Source organism: Equus quagga, chromosome 12 (assembly GCF_021613505.1).
Source record: "Equus quagga isolate Etosha38 chromosome 12, UCLA_HA_Equagga_1.0, whole genome shotgun sequence".
NCBI lineage: Eukaryota > Metazoa > Chordata > Mammalia > Perissodactyla > Equidae > Equus > Equus quagga.
This window is the reverse complement of record NC_060278.1, coordinates 40,539,387-40,561,706: the sequence shown is the minus strand read 5'-3', so window position 1 is coordinate 40,561,706 and position 22,320 is coordinate 40,539,387. Positions and strand designations below refer to the sequence as shown.

Here is a 22,320-nt window from a genome sequence, read left to right as displayed (position 1 = left end):
CAAATCATTTCAGAGAAGGGTTTTGATTGCTTGCCCTTTAATGAGTGACAATTCTAAATTGTATTTGGCAGGGTCAGTGTTAAAGTAAAGAAATAGTAAGAAATTAGGTGAACATTGTATTTTTATTTATTTACATAAAATTATTTTATGTTTTTTATTGGCAGGATCCTGTTGATCTGGGATGGGAACCTTATGTTAAGTCGTGGCTTTTGAAAACTTCAAAAATTATTGGTCAATCAGGAGTGGATTGTCTTGAATTCATGATTAAAAATAGTGTCACAAATGGACTACAGTTTATAAAGAAGCATCAGAAATTTCAGCCATTTCCTGTACAGGACATAACAATCATCGTAACTCTCTGTAGAATTCTTGATGCTTTCTTTGAATTCATGGATAAAAAGATAGACCTTGAACAATGTGAGTTCCCCCCCCCACCATGTTATATTAATGATGCTATATCTTAGCTAGTCAATGCCAATTATTTATTTTCTATTGGATTTTAGAGAGATCAAAATGTTCAGAAAACCGTATAGCATAATAGCTGAAAGCATGGCCTCTGGAGTCAAAATGCCTGTATTTAAACTCTGGTACTATCTGGTTCCTGAGGACATAGCAACTTAACATAGACTCCCAAGTCTCTCTCCAAAACTCAGTTTTGGATCCATCAGACTAGTAGAAATTGTGAGAAATACCTGGTGTGACAAGATGGTTAAGGTCCCAGTTGGGGGAAACAGAAACCCTGAGCAGAAGAAAGCTGGATACCATGAATCAGAGATAAAGAAGGGGAGAATATTTACTTTTGCCATTTCCCCTTCTTCTCATGGCTCTGAATGAGCCATTGTCCTTCGCTTTGCCAGTTAGCACAGCACAGCAGAGGCAGCAACAAAACATGTTGGCAGTGAAGCCTGACTAGGTTAGGAAGCAGGTAAAAATGTATTTCCTCCTACTGACAGCTCCCTTTACATCACAGAGGCTGAATGATTAAGAGAGAGAGCCCATACTTGAAAATAAGCAGTGACAGAGTAGATACAGATTGTTGAACACAACTTCTCCCTTCAAGACTGTCCACTCTCTCCCAAGATGCACATTTCTAAATTCAGCAGAAGTGCAAGCCAGGGAAATAGGAGTACTGGAAACAAAGCAAGAAGTAGTTAAAAGATAGAAATGGAGGTTAGGACTCAAAAAAATTAATGGTTAAAATAACATAATAAATGGGTTGAATGCTGGCTTGGTTAGCTGAATAGCAAATCAATGAGAGCCAGAATAGTCAAAGAACTCTCTAAGAATACATCGGGAAGTGCTAAAGAGATTAAATATTACATATATTTAAATATATTTATATAATATATACATATATACATGAGTGTATGTATATAGTTGAAAGATGAATAAAAGTTGAAAGGTTAGCATCCGTGTAACAGAATTGCCAGAAATTTTAAAAATAAACAAAAAAAGAAATATTTCAAGAATAATTACCAAGGAGTTCATAGAATTAGAGAAAACATAAGACCTAAGATTGAAAAGGATTCCTGAATATTAAACAAGATAGAAAAGTAAAAACCCACACCTAGAAATATTGTATTGATATATTGTCCCACAGCTCTTAGATGCTTTGTTCTTTTTGGTTTGTGAGTTTTTCTTTCTCTTTTTAAAATTCTTTGTCTCTTTGTGTTTAAGTTTAGATAATTTTTGTTGATTTAAATTCCAGTTCACTGATTCTTTCCTCTGCTGCATGTAGTCTACTGTATAAGCCCTTTGAAAGAATTCTCATTTCTATTATTGTGGTTTTTATTTCTAGCATTTCCATTTGACTCCTTTTTTATAGTTTTCCTTTCTCTGCTGAAATTCTCTCTCTTCATTAATAATTTCTGCCTTTTTCATTAGATCCTTTAATGTGTGATCATAGCTATTTTAAATTTCCAACATCTCGGCCATCTCTGCATCTGTTCTATTGACTGATTTATCTCTTGGCAAACAGGACTCTTATTTTTTTGTTTATTTGTGTGTCTCATAATTTTTGATTGAATGTCAGATATTGTGCGTAAGGGAACAGTAGAGACAGATATATCATATTTATACCTGGAAATAGGCACACCTTCTCTTCTGGCAGATTGTTGAGTTAATGATGGTGAGGGTTGAGTCAGTATTGACCAAGATTTAGCTTTTATTGTTATCGTATTTACCTCAGTGCACCGGACTTCAAATTCTCTGTGCTCCTGTATTTTCCCTAGCAATAGATCACTGTTGTTACTTGGTGCAACACTCACGGTAGGAGCAGGGAAGATTTCCAGATTCTCCTGCTTCAGCCTCATTCTAAAGCAGGCTTTGTGCATCTGAGCCTCAGGCATGGGGTTTCTCAGCAAAGAAACAATTTATTGTGATTTAAGAATATCTAAGATTAAAAGAAGATTCTAAGAAATTTCAGAGAGAAAAAGCCAACAGAATAATAACAGATTAACACAAGATTTCTCAATAGCAATACCGATTCAACAAGAAAATGAAGTAGTGGAGTGACGTCAGCATCATGGCAGAGTGAACTTGCCCAGACTCTCTCCCCTACAACATACAACAAAAAGGGGCATCCACACTCCAACAGAGGACATCCTACAACACAAAAAACGTCAGAGAGAGACACAGCCACATGACAAAGGGTGGAGAGGCTGGAGCCCCTCCTCAGAGGATCTGGAATTGGGTAAGAGAGAGCTTTGCTCCCTCCCCTGAAGACTGCAATCTGCAGCCATGAGAGGCTCCATGAGGGAAGGAACGGGGGGAAGGGATGCTCATTTGCGGGATCACCAAGGACTCCCTAGGGCCCTTGCAGCCTAGAGGGAAGTCTTGTAACAAGGCAAAAGCTTTCACAGGGGGTGACCTCATCAAGCCAACACCCCAGGAGAGCAGATAGCAAGAGCAGAGCAGGTAAGCCTGGAGAGCACCCAGGAGAGACTGACCCTCCTGCCACCTTCCCAGTGTGGCTCCACTGCCTGGGATCACGGCTGAAGGTGGAGGGCTCAGAATATGTGGCTCCCAACCCACACCCAGTGTCCGATAGGTGGTAACTGCAACCAAATAATATCAGAAGGCATAAAACCTGACCTACCTCCTCTAACAATGTCAGACAATACATCAAATCTCCAGACCAGTGAGAAAATGACAGGCACTCAGAATTCAGTCCTGAATCTAAATGACGATGAATTCAAAATAGCTATCATCAAAAAACTCAAAGAGGTAAAAGAGATTGTAGAGAAACAATTCAACAAGTTCATGAGCTAATTCACAAAAGAGATTGAAACTATAAAGAAAAATCAATCAGAAATATTAGAGATGAGAGACACAATGGAAGAGATAAAACAAAATACGGATTCCCTGAACACTCAAGTGGACATCATAGAGGAGCTTATCAGCATAATCGAAGATAGACATGTTGAAATGCTCCAGACAGAGGAGGAGAGAGAACTAAGGCCAAAAAGAAATGAAGAAAGTCTCTGAGAAATATCCGACTCAATGAGGAATTGCAACATAAGAATTATAGATATTCAAGAAGGAACAGAGAAGGAGAATGGAGCAGAAAGTGTGTTCAAAGAAATAATGGCAGAGAACTTCCCAAACCTAGGGAAAGAGAGGGAAATCTGTGTGGAAGAGGTTTCCAGATCTCCTAGATTTGTCAATGTAAAAAGACCTACTGCAAGGCATATAGTAGTAAAACTGGCGAGAATGAATGACAAAGAAAGAATACTAAGGGCAGCAAGGCAGGAGAAAATAACCTACAAAGTAACCCCTATCAGGCTTTCCCCGGATTTCTCTGCAGAAACCTTACAAGCGAGGAGAGAATGGAATGACTTATTGAAATCTTTAAAAGATAAAAAATCTTCAGCCAAGAATACCCTATCCAGCAAAAATGTCCTTCAGATATGAGGGAGAAATAAAAACTTTCCCAGACAAACAAAAGCTAAGGGACTTCATAGCCACGAGACCCCCCCTCCCCCCCCGCTTCCCACACACACACACACACACACACACACACACACACACGAAATCCTCAAGAAGGCTCTCATACCTGGAAAAAAGGGAGAAATATGTCACAACACACAGAGTAAGGAGATAAATAGGTAAACAGAATCAGAATAGGATAGCAAATACTTAAGTATAGCATTAAGCTAAAGGGAAGGAAAACTCCAAAAACAAAGATAATCCTGTCATTTTAACCACACACTCACAACACAAGATGTAATAAGATATGAGAAAAACAACTTAAAAGGGGAGGAGGAAAGGGACTGAATTGGTTTAGACTAAGGAAATAAGATGCCGTCAGAAAATGGACTATCTTATACATGGGATTCTGAATACAAACCTCAGAATAACCACTAAACAAAAAAGCAGAACAGAGACACAAAGAATAAATAAGGAGAAAACAAAGAAACACATCATAAAAAAACTACATAATTCAATGGGTAGATCAAAACACACAGGACAAGAAACAAAGGAAATGCAGGAAAACTGGAAAATGAGTGATAAAATGACAGCATTAAGCCCTCATACATCAATAATCACCCTAGATGTAAATAGATTGAATTCTCCAATAAAAAGACACAGAGTGACAAGATGGAACAAGACCCAACAATATGCTGCCTCCGGGAAACACACCTCAGGTCCAGTGACAAACACAGGCTCAGAGTGAAGGAGTGGAAGACGATACTCCAAGCTAATGCAAACAAAAGAAAGCAGGTGTTGCAACGCTTCAAGTAGACTTTAAGATGAGACAAGTAAAGAGAGACAAAGAGGGGCAGTATATAATAATCAAAGGGACACTCCATCAAGAAGAAAAAACACTTATAAATATCTATGCAACCAACACAGGCACACCAAAGTTCATAAAGCAACTATTAAAAAACCTAAAAGAAGATATTAATAATAACACAATAATAGTAGGGGACATCAACACTCCACTCACGTCAATGGATAGATCACACAGACAGAAAATCAACAAGGAAACAGTGGAATTAAATGAAAAGTTAAACCAGCTGGACTTAATAGACATATATAGAACACTCCAGCCAAAAGCAGCAGAATACACATTCTTCTCAAGTGCACATGGAACATTCTCAAGGATAGACCATATGTTGGGCAAGCCTCAACAAATTTAAGAAAATTGAAATAATAACAAGCATCTTTTCGGATCACAATGCTATAAAGCTAGAAATTAATTACAAGGAAAAAAGCTGAGAAAGGGACAAAGATGTGGAGACTAAACAACATGCTATTGAACAAGCAATGGATCATTGAAGAAATTAAAGGAGAAATCAAAAAATATCTGGAGACAAATGAAAATGATAACATACCATACCAACTCGTATGGGATGCAGCATAAGCCATATTAAGAGGGAAATTCATCGCGATACAGGCACACCTTAAGAAAGAAGAAAAATTCCAAATAAGCAAACTCAAATTACACCTAACTGAATTTAAAAAAGAACAAACAAAGCCCTAACTCAGGAGAAGGAGAGAAATAGTAAAAGTCAGAGCAGAAATAAATGCTATTGAAACAAAAAAGGCAGTAGAAAGGATCAGTGAAACAAAGAGCTGGTTCTTTGAGAAGATAAATGAAATTGACAAACCCCTAGCCAGATTTGCAAAGCAAAAAAGGGAGAAAGCTCAAATAAAATCAGAAATGAAAGAGGAGAAATAACAACAGACTCCACAGAAATACAATGGATTATAAGAGAATACTATGAAAAACTATATGCCAATAAAATGGATAATCTAGAAGAAATGGATAAATTCTTAGACTCTTACAACCTCCAGCACTGAATCAAGAAGAAACAGACAATATGAGTAGACCAATCACAAGGAAAGAGATTGAAACAGTAATCAAAATCATCCCAAAGAATGAAACCTCAGGACCAGATGGCTTCCCTGGGGAATTCTACCAAACTTTCAGGGGGGATTTAATACCTATCCTGCTCAAGCTATTCCAAAAAATTAGGGAAGATGGAACACTTCCTAACACATTCTATGAGGCTGACATCACTCTGATCAAAGCCTGTCAAGGACAACACAAAAAAGGAAAACTACAGGCCAATATCGCTGATGAACATAGATGCAAAAATCCTCAACAAAATTTTGGCGACCTGAATTCAGCAATACATCAAAAGGATCATATGTTATGATCAAGTGGGATTCATACCAGGGACATAGGGATGGTTCAACATCCGCAAATCAATCAACGTGATACCCCACATCAACAAATTGAGGAATAAATACCACATGATCATCTCAATAGATGCAGAGGAAGCATTTGACAAGATCCAACAGCCATTCATGATAAAAACTCTTAACATAATTGGGATAGAAGTAAATTACTTCAACATAATAAAGGCCATATATGACAAACTCACAGCCAACATCATACTCAGTGGGCAAAAACTGAACACCGTCTGCCTGAGAACAGGAACAAGACAAGGATGCCCACTATCACCACTCTTATTCAGCATAGTACTGGAGGGTTTGGCCAGAGCAATTAGGCCAGAGAAGGGAATAAAAGGAATCCAAATAGGGAGTGACAAAGAGAAACACTCTCTGTTGGCAAATGACATGATCTTATATATAGAAAACCCCAAAGAATCCATCAGGAAACTAATAGAAATAATTAACAACTACAGTAAAGTTGCAGGGTACAAAATCAACTTACAAAAATAAGTTGCTTTTCTATATTACAATAAAGAACTTACAGAAAGAGAACTCAAGAATAAAATTCCATTTACATTCACAACTAAAAGAATAAAGTACCTAGGAATAAATTCAACCAAGGAGGTGAAGGACTTATACAATGAAAACTATAAGACATTACTGAAAGAAATTTATAATGACATATGGAAAGAGATTCTATGCACATGGATTGGAAGAATAAACATAGTTAAAATGTCCATACTACCCAAAGCAATCTACAGACTCAGTGCAATCCCAGTCAGAATCCCAATGACATTCTTTATGGAAAAAGAGCAACGAATCCTAAAATTCATCTGGGGCAACCAAAGGCCCCGAATTGCTAAGGCAATCCTGAGAAAAAAGAACAAAGCTGGAAGTATCACAATCCCTGACTTCAAAATGTACTACAAAGCCATAGTGATCAAAATGGCATGGTACTGGTATAAAAACAGGCACACAGATCAATGGAACACAACTGAAAGCCCAGAAATAAAACCACACATCTACAGACAGCTAATCTTTGAGAAAGATGCCAATAACATACAATGGAGAAAAGATACTCTCTTCAATAAATGGTGTTGGGAAAACTGGACAGCCACATGCACAAGAATGTGACCATTATCTCACACCACACACAAAAATAAACTCAAGATGGATCAAAGACTTGAAGATAAGTCCTGAAACCATAAAACTCCTGTAAGATAATATTGGTAGTACACTCTTTGCCATCGAACTAAAAAGGATCTTTTCAAATACCATGTCTTCTCAGACAAGGGAAACAAAAGAAAAAAATAAACAAGTGGGAGCTCATCAGACTAAGGAGCTTCTGCAAAGCAAAAGAAACTAGAATCAAAACAAAGAGACAACCCACCAATTGGGAGAAAATATTTGCAAATAATATATCTGACAAGGGGTTAATCTCCATATTATATAAGGAGCTCACACAACTGAACAATAAAAAAACAGCCTGATCAAAAGATGGGCAGAGGATATGAGCAGACATTTTTCCAAAGAAGGTATACGGATGGCCAATAAACACATGAAAAGATGTTCAACATCACTAATCATCAGGGAAATGCAAATCAAAACTACACTAAGATCCCACCTTACGCCTGTTAAAATGGCTGTAATCACTGAAACTAAACAAATGTTGGAGAGGGTATGGAGAGAAGGGAACCCTCATACACTGCTGGTAGGAATGCAAACTGGTGCAGCCTCTATGGAAAACAGTATGGAGATTCCTCAAAAAACTAAAAATAGAACTACCATCTGACCCAGGTATCTCACTACTTGGTATCTACCTAAACAATATGAAATCAACAATCGTAAGTAACACACCTACCTTTATGTTCGTTGCAGCACTATTCACAATAGCCAAGACATGGTAACAATCCAAGTGCCCATTGACTGATGATTGGATAAAGAAGATGTGGTATATATACACAATGGAATACTACTCAGCCGTAAAAATAGACAAATTCATCCCATTTGTGACAACATAGAAGCACCTGGAGGGAATTACACTAAGCAAAATAAGCCAGACTGAGAAAGACAAACACTAGATGATTTCACTGATATGCGGAATATAAACAAACACATGGACAAAGAAAACAGTTCAGTGGTTACCAGGGACAGAGGGGTGGGGGGTGGGCACAGGGGGTGAAGGGGAGCACTTATGTGGTGATGGTCAAGAAATAATATACAACTGATATCTCACATTGATGTAAACTGTTGTGAAATCAATTAAAATAAAAAAAGAAAATGAAGTAGTGTCTTCAAAGTGTTTTATATGTGGCTAACATATCACATAAATGGGGGAGGTAAATGAAACATATTCTCACATATATGAAGCCTGAAAATGTTTACACAAAAGATACTTTTGGAGGAAGCATTTCAGTACTGCAAAAAATAAATCAAGGAGGATTATGTGAGATATGGAAGTTGTGTGATTAAATAATTTAGTAAAACTTAAAACCATCAAAGTAAGCAAAGAACACTTCTCAAAAGTATATGCATAAAAATCCAGAACAGGGGCTGGCCCCGTGGCCGAGTGGTTGGGTTTGCACGCTCCACTGCAGGCGGCCCAGTGTTTCACTGGCTCGAATCCTGGGCGCGGACATGGCACTGCTCATCAAACCATGCTGAGGCAGCGTCCCACATGCCACAACTAGAAGGACCCACAACAAAGAATATACAGCTATCTACTGGGGGGCTTTGGGGAGAAAAAGGATAAAAAAATAAAATCTTTAAAAAAAAAAAAATCCAGAACAAAATTTTGGACAAAATTTTTGACAATTCCAACATAAAATGGAGATGGAGGGAAGAAAGGAGGTCATAGTTCAAAGAAAGCTGAGTGAGAATTATTACTTGCATTGTTTGAGGAAAAATAAGTTTAAAAAGTGATGGGTTAAAAATAAACATAAGTATGGATCTGAATATATTGGAGGTAAGTCTCAGAATGATAATAGCATGCATAGCTTTCTAACATGCAAATGAGTATTTGATCTTTACAATAAAAGGTAGAATTTGAACAACAACCAAAAGACCAGAAAATCAATTCAATTTCAACAATAATTACAATAAATATAAATGAGTTAAACACCTCCATTTAAAAGATAGAAACTGATTTGATTTTTTTCTCTACAAGCATCATCATCAAAGCAAAGGGAAACAAATGGAGTAGCCACTTTGGTAAACAGTTTGGCAGTTCCTGTAATGTTAAATATAGTTACCATGTGACCCAGCAATTCCACCCCTAAAAGATATACCCAAGAGAAATGAAAACATGTGCATGCAAAATGTTGGACACAAATGATTATAGCACCGTTATTTGTAATAGCCGAAAGATGGAGAAACAACGTAAATGTCTGTTAACTGATAAATGGATAAACAAAATATGGTATATCCATATAATGGTATATTATTGGGCCATAAAAATGAATGAAGTGCTGGTTCATGCACAACATGGATGAATCTTCAAAACATTATGCTAAGTGAAAGAAGCCAGTCACAAAAGATTACATATTGTATGACTCCATTTACATGAAATGTCCAGAAGAAGCAAATCTATATAAATAGAAAGATTTTTGCTTGCTAGGGGTTGGGGGAAGAAGGAAATGGGAATTACTGCTAATGGTTATGGAATTTCTTCTTGCAGTGATGAAAATGTTCTAAAATTAGATAGTGGTGATGTCTGCACAACTATGAATATAATAAAAACTACTGAGTTGTGCACTTTAAAAAGATGAATTCTATAATACATGACTTATATCTCAATAAAGTTGTTATTTAATAAAATGGACATGGAATGGCTGAAATAAGGGGGTAGAAAAAAGATGCACAATGTAAAACATGAACCAAAAGAAAGCCAAGTTGTCAACTTAAATATCAGCCAAAATTTTATTTTAGCTTGACAATCATTTTAAGCAATAAAAAGAGATTATGATGGATTAAGAATATATTGGAGATATATATTCTAGATTAAGAGAGAGAGAGAAATATATAAAGAAACAGACAGAAGAACTACAGTGTTAAATAAGCAAATCAAGGATCATAGATATTTTAGCAGCTCCTCCCAGAAGGCCTCCTGGGTAGCATACAAAGAAATTCTGCAGGAAGTACTGCAGCTGGAGGTCAGTGAAAGATCAAGACCAGGACTTGGTAATTAGAGGGGCCAAGCTCCAGAAAGTTTAAATGACCAACCATACACTTAGGGTGGAGGCATCTGAGCAAATAATACCCCAAATATTGAACCCTCAGACTCCTCTCAACACTCCAATACACACATTACTAATAAGTTCAATGGTGGCTCTCTGTAGACCAGAGCTGACAGTAGAGGAGACCATTACTGAACCAGGCTTGCTGATAGTGATGGAGATGTGGGACCCTGAAACAACAAACATCCAATGATGGCCCTTAACCTCTAGAAACCAGCAGAATGTTGCCTAGTAGGGGGATGGGGGGCAGGGATGATTCTCAGAGAGTTATTAAGATGGTTAATAGAATATAGCATCCCTGGAGGCAAAATATATGGGCATCCAATTACGTACCATCAGCTTGGGTCATGAGAGAAGTCAAGGATGAATGACTAGGAGATTGAAAGTAGTTGCCTCAATAAAAAGTTGCCTCATGATCCCTTGTCCATTTCCAGACCTGAGCCAGCTTTCAGGCCCAGAGCTCACTGAATAAACAGGAAGCTGGGACCCTCTGCAACATCATGGAAAGCATTTACAGGAATAATTACACTGTTCCTTCTACAAAGGAAACTGCAGCCATTTACTTGGGTAACTTACACTAGGAAGAAGGGAATACTCAAACGTTTTCAGAACTGTTGGACACAGGGTCTGATTGATATTGATATCCAGAAACCTAACCATCTTCATGCTCCCCTTCCATTAGAGTGCAGGTGTATGAGGGCTCCGTAATAAATAGAATGTAGAATCCTGACCAAGGTTCAGTTTACTGGAGTCCACTGGGATCCACCCCCACCCAGTTGTTATTTTCCTGATCCCCAAATATATAATTGAGTTTGACATACTTAGTACTTCCACCACATTTGATCCTTGGCCTGTGGGATGAGAGCTTTCATAACAGGTTGAAATTGTAAATTTTCTGTTTCTTGTAGTTTATCACAGTAAAACAAAAAAAAATCCCATGCTACTAGGCCCTAATAGAGATGGAGTGATTAGTCATGGAACACTAAGTGACAGGGCACCCAGAAGCCTATCACAATCTGGGTTCTGTTAGACCTGCCAATGGAACATTCAGGGTCAAACATAAGCAGAACCAGAGGGCACTTCTCTTACAGAAAGTAATAGTCTAGAAAAGTTTTTAAAGACATGTATAGTTAAAATATGTTCGAGGAACTTTAATAGATAAAGATAGAAATTTTACTGAATCTATGAATAATAGTCTTTTAAAGATACATAGGGCAATTACAAACATTAACCACATTTTAGGCCTCAAGAGATGCTTCAGAATATTTCAACAATATTATACAGGCCATGTTTTCTGACTCCAGTCCATTAATAGTAAATCAACAATAAGAATATACCTAAAAGGGGAAAAAACCATAAAGATTAGACATTAACAACGCCATCGTAAGTAATCCTTGGGTCAAAGAGGAGATCATGTTACAAGTTCTTTAAATGTTTAGGACTGAATTACTTCATTCAATAAATATTGATCACTTTCTATGTACCAGGCACCATTCTAGGCACTATGGATATGGCAGGGAATAAAATAGACTGATAGAGAAAAAGTCACATTTCTGTTGCTTTTTGGAAGTAAAACCATCAGAGAAACAGGTTTGATATAAACAGGCCCAAAAGGAGAAAGCCAGTACCCTCTCATTTTCCAGTGAAGTCAGGCAACTTACATACTAATGAAGTTATAAAATAAAGATGAAATCACAAATAGTGGATTAATTATCATAATATTGTTGGTCAAAGAATCTCCTGTGTCAAATTTAGTGTAGATCTTTAAGTAACAGATACAATTTTCTACAGCATTTCAACAACTGTAGGTTCCTAAAACAAATAGAGTCTACAGTCCTTGGAAAGTTTAAAACAAAAATTTCTGCTATTATAGGAAATCACTTTGCCCATCTAAGCAGACAGAATTATCTAAAAACTCAACTTTTTATGATAAACAGAGTAAGAATAAACATAACAACTTTTATAGTAATGTGTATATACTTACTAATCTCTTTAGCTAACAAGATATAATGGTTGGCCGAGTGTCTTGAAGGCACTTGTATCGACAGTTTTTCTTATTTTTTAAAAGATTTCTCTTAAAACCTAATTAAGCTCTGTGTCCTTGAGTTTTATCTGCATTTTCTAGCCTGATTGATTCTTATTGCTACAAGAAGCTGTAACTCAAGTAAAGCAGAAGAACAAAGATAAAGCTGTGAAACTGTGAGCTCAGCCCATCAGCTATATAGCTGGATTTGTATTATATATATCATGTAGCAGGAACTTCTGTAGAAGAAGCATATTACAGTCCCACATTTTGTTTTTGAAAAAATAATATTTTCCAAATTATTTTATAAAGCCTTAGATTTATTTTGTATTTGTGTTTTTGAATCAGTTCTAAGAAGTAGAAACTGTCCTAATACTTTGAAACAGTAAACTTTCCCAATTAGCTGTTACTGTTAAAGGAACTTTGAAGAGATTAAGAGATCATTGATGCAGGTACCAAAAAGAAACAAAATATTGAACATGAATGTATTTAGAAGAACTTTGTTAAATAAAGATGAGAGCTAAAAATATTAACAAAAATACAAATCCTACTAGTTTGTCTGAAATAACTCTTAAAGAATTTTTAAATTTTTAAGAATTAGAATTTTGAAATATTACATATTTAATATTTAAATATTATATATTTATGGAAAAGACCATCATGAAATGCATCAACATTTAATAGTTGTTATCTATGGGTAGTGGAATTATGGATGATTGCTATTTTCTTCTGTATACTTTTCTATATTTCTAAATATTCTACAAGAAGCCTCTATTATTTTAATATAGAGAAAACAAACAATGTAAAAGAAAAAAATAAGCTAAAAGGAAGAATGAATAATCAGTCATTCACTTTTTGTGTTCCTCTGTGGAATGGATGACTTGGACAAAAAGGCAGGTGACGGGGTAGGAGGGAGACAGCTACCATCTGCCTCAAGTGTACCTGTTTGATATTTATTTTGATGAATTTTGTGTAGCAAAGCATACAGCTTTCTTTTTAAAGATTGGCATCTGAGGTAACATCTGTTGTCAGTCTTCTTCTTTTTTTCCTTTTCCCTTCTCCTTTTCCCCAAAGCCCCCCGTACCTAGTTGTTTATTCTAGTTGTGAGTGCCTCTGGTTGTACTGTGTGGGACGCTGCTTCAGCATGGCCTAACAAGCAGTGCCATGTTCGCGCCCAGGATCCAAACCTGCGAAACCCTGGGCTGCCGAAGGAGAGCACGAACTTAACCACTTGGCCACGAGGCGGCCCTCAGCTCTCTTTTTTAATGCTTCACTTTATTAGGACCCACTTATTGTTTAGTTTGTAATATACCCCATATTTAGAGGTAGTTACTTGAATGTTTTCATTTTGGAACAAGCAAACCTACAAAAAAGTTGCCAGAATAGAATGAAGAACAAAAGTATGCATATTTACACCTCAAATAAATAAGAATCGATTCAGACAATTGCAGGTACATTCTTCGTCCCTATTTTCTTAAAAAAGTAACTCCCACTTTGATCTGATAAGATAACTCTAAGATACTGTATGTGAAACAAAGATGTTTTCCTATGACAGTACATGAACTAAACAATGTTAACGGTTAAACTTCACTAGTTAACCAGCTAAATTTTAGGTCTGTTGTTAATTGTGGAAAAATACTCTTTCCTTTTTAAGGTGAAGATTTGAAAGATATATCAGTTGAGGAGACAAATTCTCCACAGTCAAAAGTTTCTGTCAAATTCAAGAATGTGGAAAAGAGGTAACTACATTCATTCAACAGACGTGTTTTAGTACACACAAGGTGCCAAACACTCAAATAGGCACAGGATTACCTGTCAATAAACAAATACTTTTATGACCTCATAATATCAAAATCCACTTAAATTTATTTCAGCCTAGATAGAGCCCTTGTATGTCTAACACAAGATCACCAGATTTTGATGCTAAGTTACATGAATATCATGAATTTATTTGTCCAGACTCTGTACATATTTGAGAAAGGAATAAAATTGACATGAATTTATTTCATGAATCTGCCATTGAAGAGCTAAGAAATGTTTAACCAGTAACTAAATATTTTTGAGCTTTGATTTTCTCATTTATAAAACTGGAATAATAATGTGATTGCTAAGCATCTAGAATAGTGCTTGGTGCATATTAAGTGTTCAATAAATTATAGCTATAGAAATCACTAGCTCTACAATTCCACTCCCATTTTGTAAGACAGGAAAGTTACTCATTATGAGTCCCATTTAACATTCTTTTAAATGATAGAACATTCTAAATATGGTTTTTACTCAACCTGTCTACTCTGCCATCAAATTCACTCACTTATCTGCATCTTGATTGTCAGCATCTTAGCCCAAACCTTTGTTATTTCTTGCCTGTACTGTTGCAATAGCCTACTGATTGGTTTCCCCAGTTCTTCCAATCCATTCTTAACATGACAACTATATATTATTTTTAATTTTTATTAAATAGAAAGTATCCATAAAAGAATACTTATAAAATATGTGTAAGATATAAATAACAATACACAAACATCCATATACACACCAATCAGTTATAGAAAAAACATTAATTTATCTTTGAAGTCCCCTGTATACCTATCTAGATCTTATGCCACCCTATCATCTGAGATAACTTTTGTGTTTATTAATATATTCCCAAACAATATACAGTTTATGTGCTGCATAACAATTTTTTGGTAAATTACTAATTGCATATATGACAGTGGTCCCACAAGAATAGTACCATATAGCCTAGGTGTGTAGTAGGGTATACCATCTAGGTTTGTATAATTACACTTTATGCTGTTCACACAACAGCAAAATTGTCTAACGACACATTTCTCAGAACATCCCCTACGTGAAGCAATGCACGACTGTATTTTTCAACTTTGCATGTTTTCACGCTTAAATGGAGTCACTCTCTGTGTTCTTCTGTGACTTGAATTTTTTGTTCAAGGTTATGTCCCTATGATTAATCCACTGTGCATGTAGGGGTTCTTCATTCATGTTCACTACTAAGAGTCCATTATATAAATATGTCACAATTTATTTATCCATTGATAAACATATAGGTTGTTTTCAAATTGTGGTATTACAAATACTACTTTGATTAATATGCTTGTACATGTCTCCTGGTATTTATATGCAAGAGTTTGATTTTTTTAAACATAAATTAGCGTGTTTCTTTTTATAGCCATTTAATGACTTCCCATCACACTCAGAGTGGAAGGAAAAAACAGCTTGATACAACTTAAAAAAAACCCTGCCCACCTCTCCAGACTCAACTCCTGATCACTTCCACTCAGTATATGTGCTTCAATGACAGTGGGTTTTCTTTTTCAGTTCCTCAAACTAGCCCTGATCCTTTGACCTTATGGTCTTGGCACATGTATTCTTTCTGCTCAAATGCTCTTCCTCCTGCATTTTGCCAAATCTCACTCATTCTTCAGGTCTCACTTTAGCTGTTGGTTCTTCAGAGAGATGTGCCCTGAATCCCACAGTCTAAATTAGTTATCTCTACTACTATTCATCATGGTGTGCTTGACTCCTTATTTTTTACACTTATCGTGGTTCAGTATTCATTTTCTTGTCCTGGAAATAAAAGATCATGTTTATTTTGTTCAGAGTAACTGATATATAGTGTGAATTCAATAAATATTGCTGAATGAACTGTTACACATGACTGGAAATTTCAAATAGAATTGTCCACGTGCACTGTACATTAATGATTGACGATAAATTTCAGTTCAGTGATATATTTTTAGGATTTTCATAATTTAAAAATAATTTTATGATGATGCTAAATCCTGAACTATTCAAAATGTCTTGAAAGCAGTCCCAAAATTTTGTTCAGCTTCATCACCATCAGCCCTACCACTATAGAATTTCAGGGTCCCACAGCCCAGGATGACCTGGGTTGACCCACACTGCAGAAGATTCTCCCCAAATTCACACTGCCTGGCTTTAGCCAGGGTGAACTCAATCGACCTCTAGAACTTGGTTGAGAGGAGTACAGAGTGAATGACTATTCACTTGTGTCTTTCTACATAAAATGGAGAATTATCAGATCCTCGCCCAAAAGATAGGTAAACTCACTAATAAATTGACCTAAAATAAAATTGAATCATATGTACTAAATAAATGAAATAAAGGTTGACTACAAATCTCTTATACATATGGTGCTTTAAAAATAAAAATAGTAGCAGTTATAATTTACATGAGTTATCAAAAGAAAATTATACATTAACTCTAAAACTTTTATGTCCACACTTAACCGTTTATAATTTTTAGTAAAGAAACTTTGACATGATATTGAAATAAATTACTGAACTGCTTTCTAAAAATTTTAACCTTCACCTTTCCACACATATCTATCCCAGGGCTGAAAATACATGGTATCTGGAGAAAAATCCTGATAAATTAAAAATAATGATTCAGAAGCTTTTCATATTTGCATTTACGTGGGCATTTGGAGGAGGTTTAAAACGCGAAGATGAACATGAAGATGACATACTGTTGTATTCAGGTCTTGAGCCTGATTCTCCTGCAAGAGTAACCTATGATTTTGACAACCTTGTTCATGAATTATTTGAAAGCAACTCACAAGTAGGTAAGTTCTGGAGGGAAAACATCATAATTATGCTTACTTTAGAATACTAATTAGAAACTTTTTATAATTGGGCTTATATTGATTAGGTCCATCTTTTAAAATGTTAAGATTAAAGGTAAAAGTGGGTTAATAGGTACACTCCAACACCCTTACTCCAATGAAAAGAGGCTGAGGAAAATCAGATTCCTGACTGATTCTTATTGCTACAAGAAGCTGTAACTCAAGTAAAGCAGAAGAACAAAGATAAAGCTGTGAAACTGTGAGCTCAGCCCATCGGCTATATAGCTGGATTTGTATTATATATATCATGTAGCAGGAACTTCTGTAGAAGAAGCATATTACAGTCCCACATTTTGTTTTTGAAAAAATAATATTTTCCAAATTATTTTATAAAGCCTTAGATTTATTTTGTATTTGTGTTTTTGAATCAGTTCTTAGAAGCGGAAACTGTCCTAATACTTTGAAACAGTAAACTTTCCCAATTAGCTGTTACTGTTAAAGGAACTTTGAAGAGATTAAGAGATCATTGACGCAGGTACCAAAAAGAAACAAAATATTGAACATGAATGTATTTATGAGAACTTTGTTAAATAAAGATGAGAGCTAAAAATATTAACAAAAATACAAATCCTACTAGTTTGTCTGATGTAACTCTTAAAGTATCTTTTTGAGGTTATTTGTAAAAGTTCCACTTAAGACATCTGGATCACAAAGTTTTTCCTATGGAAATTAATTTTTAATATCAAAGTATTGCATGGTAATTTCTCTTTGAACTTAGTAATTCAATTTGATGTTGTTAACTCCTAAAGATAAATAAGCTGCCTCGATTTATTTGTCAGGCAGAAATACCTCCAACTTTATTCTATCTTCTCTCTGTAAACCTAAAGAAAAACTAATAAATTACTCATTAGGTTAGATTATTTTAAAACAATGAATATGAAATTTTGTTCTGTCATCTGAAATACCAATATAAAAACTAGTTTAGGACAGAGATGTAGGAAGAAAACAAGAGACTGGTGGTAGTAGTCATAAAACTATAAAACCATCAGACTAGAAACAAGAAAGAGAAAAAAAGGGAATCCAAAAAACCTTCCACTCATAATCATCTTGTGAACAAAAACTTTAAAATGCAGAAAGAAACTAGTACTAAGAAAGTAGACCAACAATCACCCATCATAATGTTAACTCATTCCAGATGAAATTATTGTAGCCTAACAGATTCTAATAGAAATATGTTTAGGGTTCTCAAAAAGATAAATGAAGAAATGGCATCCATTTTAAAATAAATAAGCAATTATGAAGCAAAAACAAGTAGAAATGAAAAAAGAACATATGGCTATAAAAAAAACCAATTGGAATTCTGGAAATGAAAAATGTAGTCATTTAAATGAAAACTCAATAGTCTAGATCAACTCTACTCTGGGCACCATGAAAGAAGGAATTAAACCTAGGAAAAAAAAAGAGTTTTCAAGTTTTATTCATATTGATTTTGCATATTTATAAAGTTTGGTCTTAAGTATATCATCTTTTTTTCTTTAGTTTTGTTTTTGACATTATAAATGCTAATGTTTCAAGAGTTTCCCCATTAAGTATGATCCTGGTTTTGTGGTTGTTGGGCTCTTAACTTCTATTGTATTTTTGATTTCTAGAAGGTCTGTTTAGTTCCTTTTCAAATTGGTTGTGTCACTTTTTTAGTTTCTCGTTCCTTTTAGGTATTTTCAAGCTAACTTTTATTTCTTTAAACATAGTAAGTATGGCTGTCTTAGAATATGCACTTGATAATTCCAATCATTCAAGTCTTGTTAATTTGTGGCTGTTATCTTGTTTCTGCTAGTTACCTTTAACTGATTATTAAATTTGAAAAAATTATCTGTAAGAATAATATAAAGTTTAGGATAACAGTTCCATTCTACAGAAAGGATATCCATTGCAGCCATCATAGTTAAAGATTAGATCAGGCAAGAATATCAATGGATGCTAAATTTAGGGCAAAATTTTGATGAGGAGCAGGTTAGTTCCATAGTCTGAAACTGTTTCCTCACGAACTAGTTCTTAATTGCAAGAGAAAAACAACAGAGAAGGAAAGCAAAGGACATATATTACAATGAACCCTCTTTTGCTGTATTGTGATAAGCAGAATAATGGCTCCCCAGAGATTCCTCCATCTTAATCTTTGGAATCTGTGAATATGTTATCTCATAGCAAAAGGGATTTTAAAGATGTGATTAAGGATCTTGAGATGGGGAGATTATCCTGGATTATCTGGGTGGGTCTGACCTAATCACATGAGTCCTTAATGATAGAAGAGGGAGGCAGAAGAGTCAAAGAAGGAGATGAGACGATGGAAGCAGAGGTTGAAGTACTGCAATTGTGCAGTTGCTGGTTTTGAAGATGGAAGGGGCCAAGGAATACATGTGACCACTCAACACTGGAAAAAGCTGGAAAAGGCAACGAAAAGAATTCTCTTTGAGAGCATTCAGAAGGAATGCAATCCTGCCAACACTTTGATTTTAGTCCACTGAAAACATTTTGGACTTCTGACTTCCAGAACTGTAAGAGAATAAATTGTGTTCTTCTAAGCCCCCTAGGTTTATGGTAATTTGTCACAGCAGCAACAGGAAACTTATACAAAGGTATTAAGCTGAACTCATGCTTTCTTTTCTTTATACACAGATAGACACAGAAATAAATATAGATGTGTGTAGATATGGGTCAGTATATGTAGATATATTTCTTAGCTCTCTGCTGAGAGATCCTAGAAGCAGTGACCCCCAAGTAGCAATGAGTGCCCCTGGAACTCAGATCTCAGTGAAACAAAGGCACTTCCACTTGAGGAAGGACCTGCAATGACAGAGCAACTAGGGAACTACAGTTATTTATCAGAATGACTATAACTGGGAAAGAGGGGATTCCAGATCTTTCAAGGATAATTGGATACAGTATTTGAGCTAATGGTTATACCAGTAGAACCAAAAGACCATCATGGCCCCTTGTTAGAGTAAAGGCTTATGGAGGAAAGGTGAGTAAAATCCTGGTACAGCTCCATGTCACAGTTCAACTCCACCCAGTGTTCATTTCCCCAGCACCTAAATGCATAATCAGGATGGATATACTTAGCAGCCGGCAAAAGCTTTCACCTTAATTTCCTGACCTGTGGACTAAGATCCATGTGGAAGGGGAAGCCAAGTGGAAGCCCCTGAAACTATCCCCACCGGCAGCCAAGATAGTAAATCAAAACCAATGCTATATCCTGGGTGGAATGGTAGATATCAGTGACACCCTCGAAGACTTCAAGAATGCAGGTGTGATTTACCCATCATGTCCCTGTTTAATTCACCAACTTAGTTCTTTTAGATAAAAAAGATGAATCAAGGGGTGACCGTGGATTATAATAAACTTATACAAGCAGTAGTCTCAATTACATCAGCTAGTATTTTACTAGAGCAGGTCAGCTCAATCACTGACACTAAGTATGTGTCATTAATCTGGTGAATGCATTCTTTTCAATTCCTATCAAGAAGGAGAATCAGAAGCATTCTCATTTACTTGGAAAGGACAATAATAAACCATGGCCTTGCCCAAGGGGTAGCAAATGAGATGAACCATATGATTGCCCCAACTATCTACCTGGAGGAACTTTCCAGACCATGGCCCCGGGGGGGTGGGGAGGGAGGACATAAACAGAGGTTACTGGTCTTGCTAAACTGAGAAGACAGGGCTTTATTAAGGTATATTTTACATATCATAAAAGTCACCCATTTCAAGTGTATAACTCAGTGATTTTTTTTTTTTAAGATTTATTTTTTTCCTTTTTCTCCCCAAAGCCCCCGGGTGCATAGTTGTATATTCTTCGTTGTGGGTCCTTCTAGTTGTGGCATGTGGGATGCTGCCTCAGAGTGGTTTGATGAGCAGTGCCATGTCTGCACCCAGGATTCGAACCAACGAAACACTGGGCCACCTGCAGCGGAGCACGTGAACTTAACCACTCGGCCACAGGGCCAGCCCCTATAACTCAGTGATTTTTATAGCTTTACTGAGCGGTACAACCTTTACCACACATCAATTTTAGAACAATTTTCATCTTTCCCAATATGATCCCTGCCATTTCCAGTTAATCCCCATTCCCCCTTCCATTCCCAGGCAACTACTAATCTACTTTCTCTGTTTATAAATTTAGCTGTAATGGGCATTTTAGTAAATGGACTCATGCAGTATATGGTCCACTGTGTCTGGCTTCTTTCACTTAGCATAATATTTTTGAGACTTATCCATAATATACCTTCTATTAGTAGTCAATTCCTTTTTATTGCTTAATAGTATTTCATTCTATGGATATACCATTTTTGTCTATCCATTTATCAGTTGACAGACATTTAGGTTGTTTCCAGTTTGGGGCTATTATGAGTAATGTTATTATGAACATTCATGTGCAAGTCTTTCTGTGGACATATATTTCCATTTCTCTTGGGTGGATATCTAGGACTGGAATTGCTGGGTCATCTGGTAGTTTATGTTTAATTTTTGAAGATCTGCCAAGCTATTTTCCAAAGTGGCTGCACCATTTTACATTCCCATCGACAATATATGAGGGTTTTGTTTCTCCAAATCCTCACCAGCATTTGTCATTGTCTGTCTTATTTATTACAGCCATTCTAGTGAGTGTGAAGTTATATCTCATTATGGCTTTTATCAGAATGACAAGAGATAAATGTTAACAAGGATGTGGAGGAAAAAGAACCCTGGTACACTGTTGGTGGGAATATAAATTATTACAGCCATAATGGAAAACAGTATGGAGGCTCCTCAAAAAACTAGAACTAGAACTACCATGTCATCCAGCAATCCCACTTCTGGGTATATATCCAAAGGAAATGAAAATGTTATCTCAAAGAGACACCTGCATCCCCACGTTCATTGCAGGATTATTCACAATAGCCAAGACATGGAAGCAACCTAAGTGTTCATCAACAGATAAATGGATAAAGAAAATGTGGTGTATATATATGCAATGGAATATTATTCAGCCATAAAAAGGAAGGAAATCCTGCCATTTGTGACAACAGGATGGACCTTGAGGGCATTATGTTAAGTGAAATAAGTCAGACTGAGAAAGACAAGTACTGTATGATCTCTGGATAAATAAACTGTGGTACACGAATGGAATACTATTTGGCAATAAAAAGAAATGAATTATTGATGAATAATGATGAGTAATATGGATGAATCTTAAAGATACTATGCTAAGTGAAAGAACTCAGTTTCAAAAAGTTACATACTGT

At 36.0% G+C, this 22,320-nt stretch overlaps 1 protein-coding gene across 1 annotated transcript in view; it reads left to right on the top strand.

Annotated features, from left to right (window-relative positions):
* Nucleotides 1–22,320, top strand: part of DNAH14 (dynein axonemal heavy chain 14) — a 390,346-nt gene that overhangs the window by 218,981 nt on the left and 149,045 nt on the right. Inside the window, exons 40-42 of the mRNA XM_046678097.1 lie at nucleotides 165–417; nucleotides 14,096–14,180; nucleotides 16,812–17,041. Coding sequence (XP_046534053.1) covers nucleotides 165–417; nucleotides 14,096–14,180; nucleotides 16,812–17,041 — 568 coding nt within the window. The remainder of the gene's footprint in view (nucleotides 1–164; nucleotides 418–14,095; nucleotides 14,181–16,811; nucleotides 17,042–22,320) is intronic.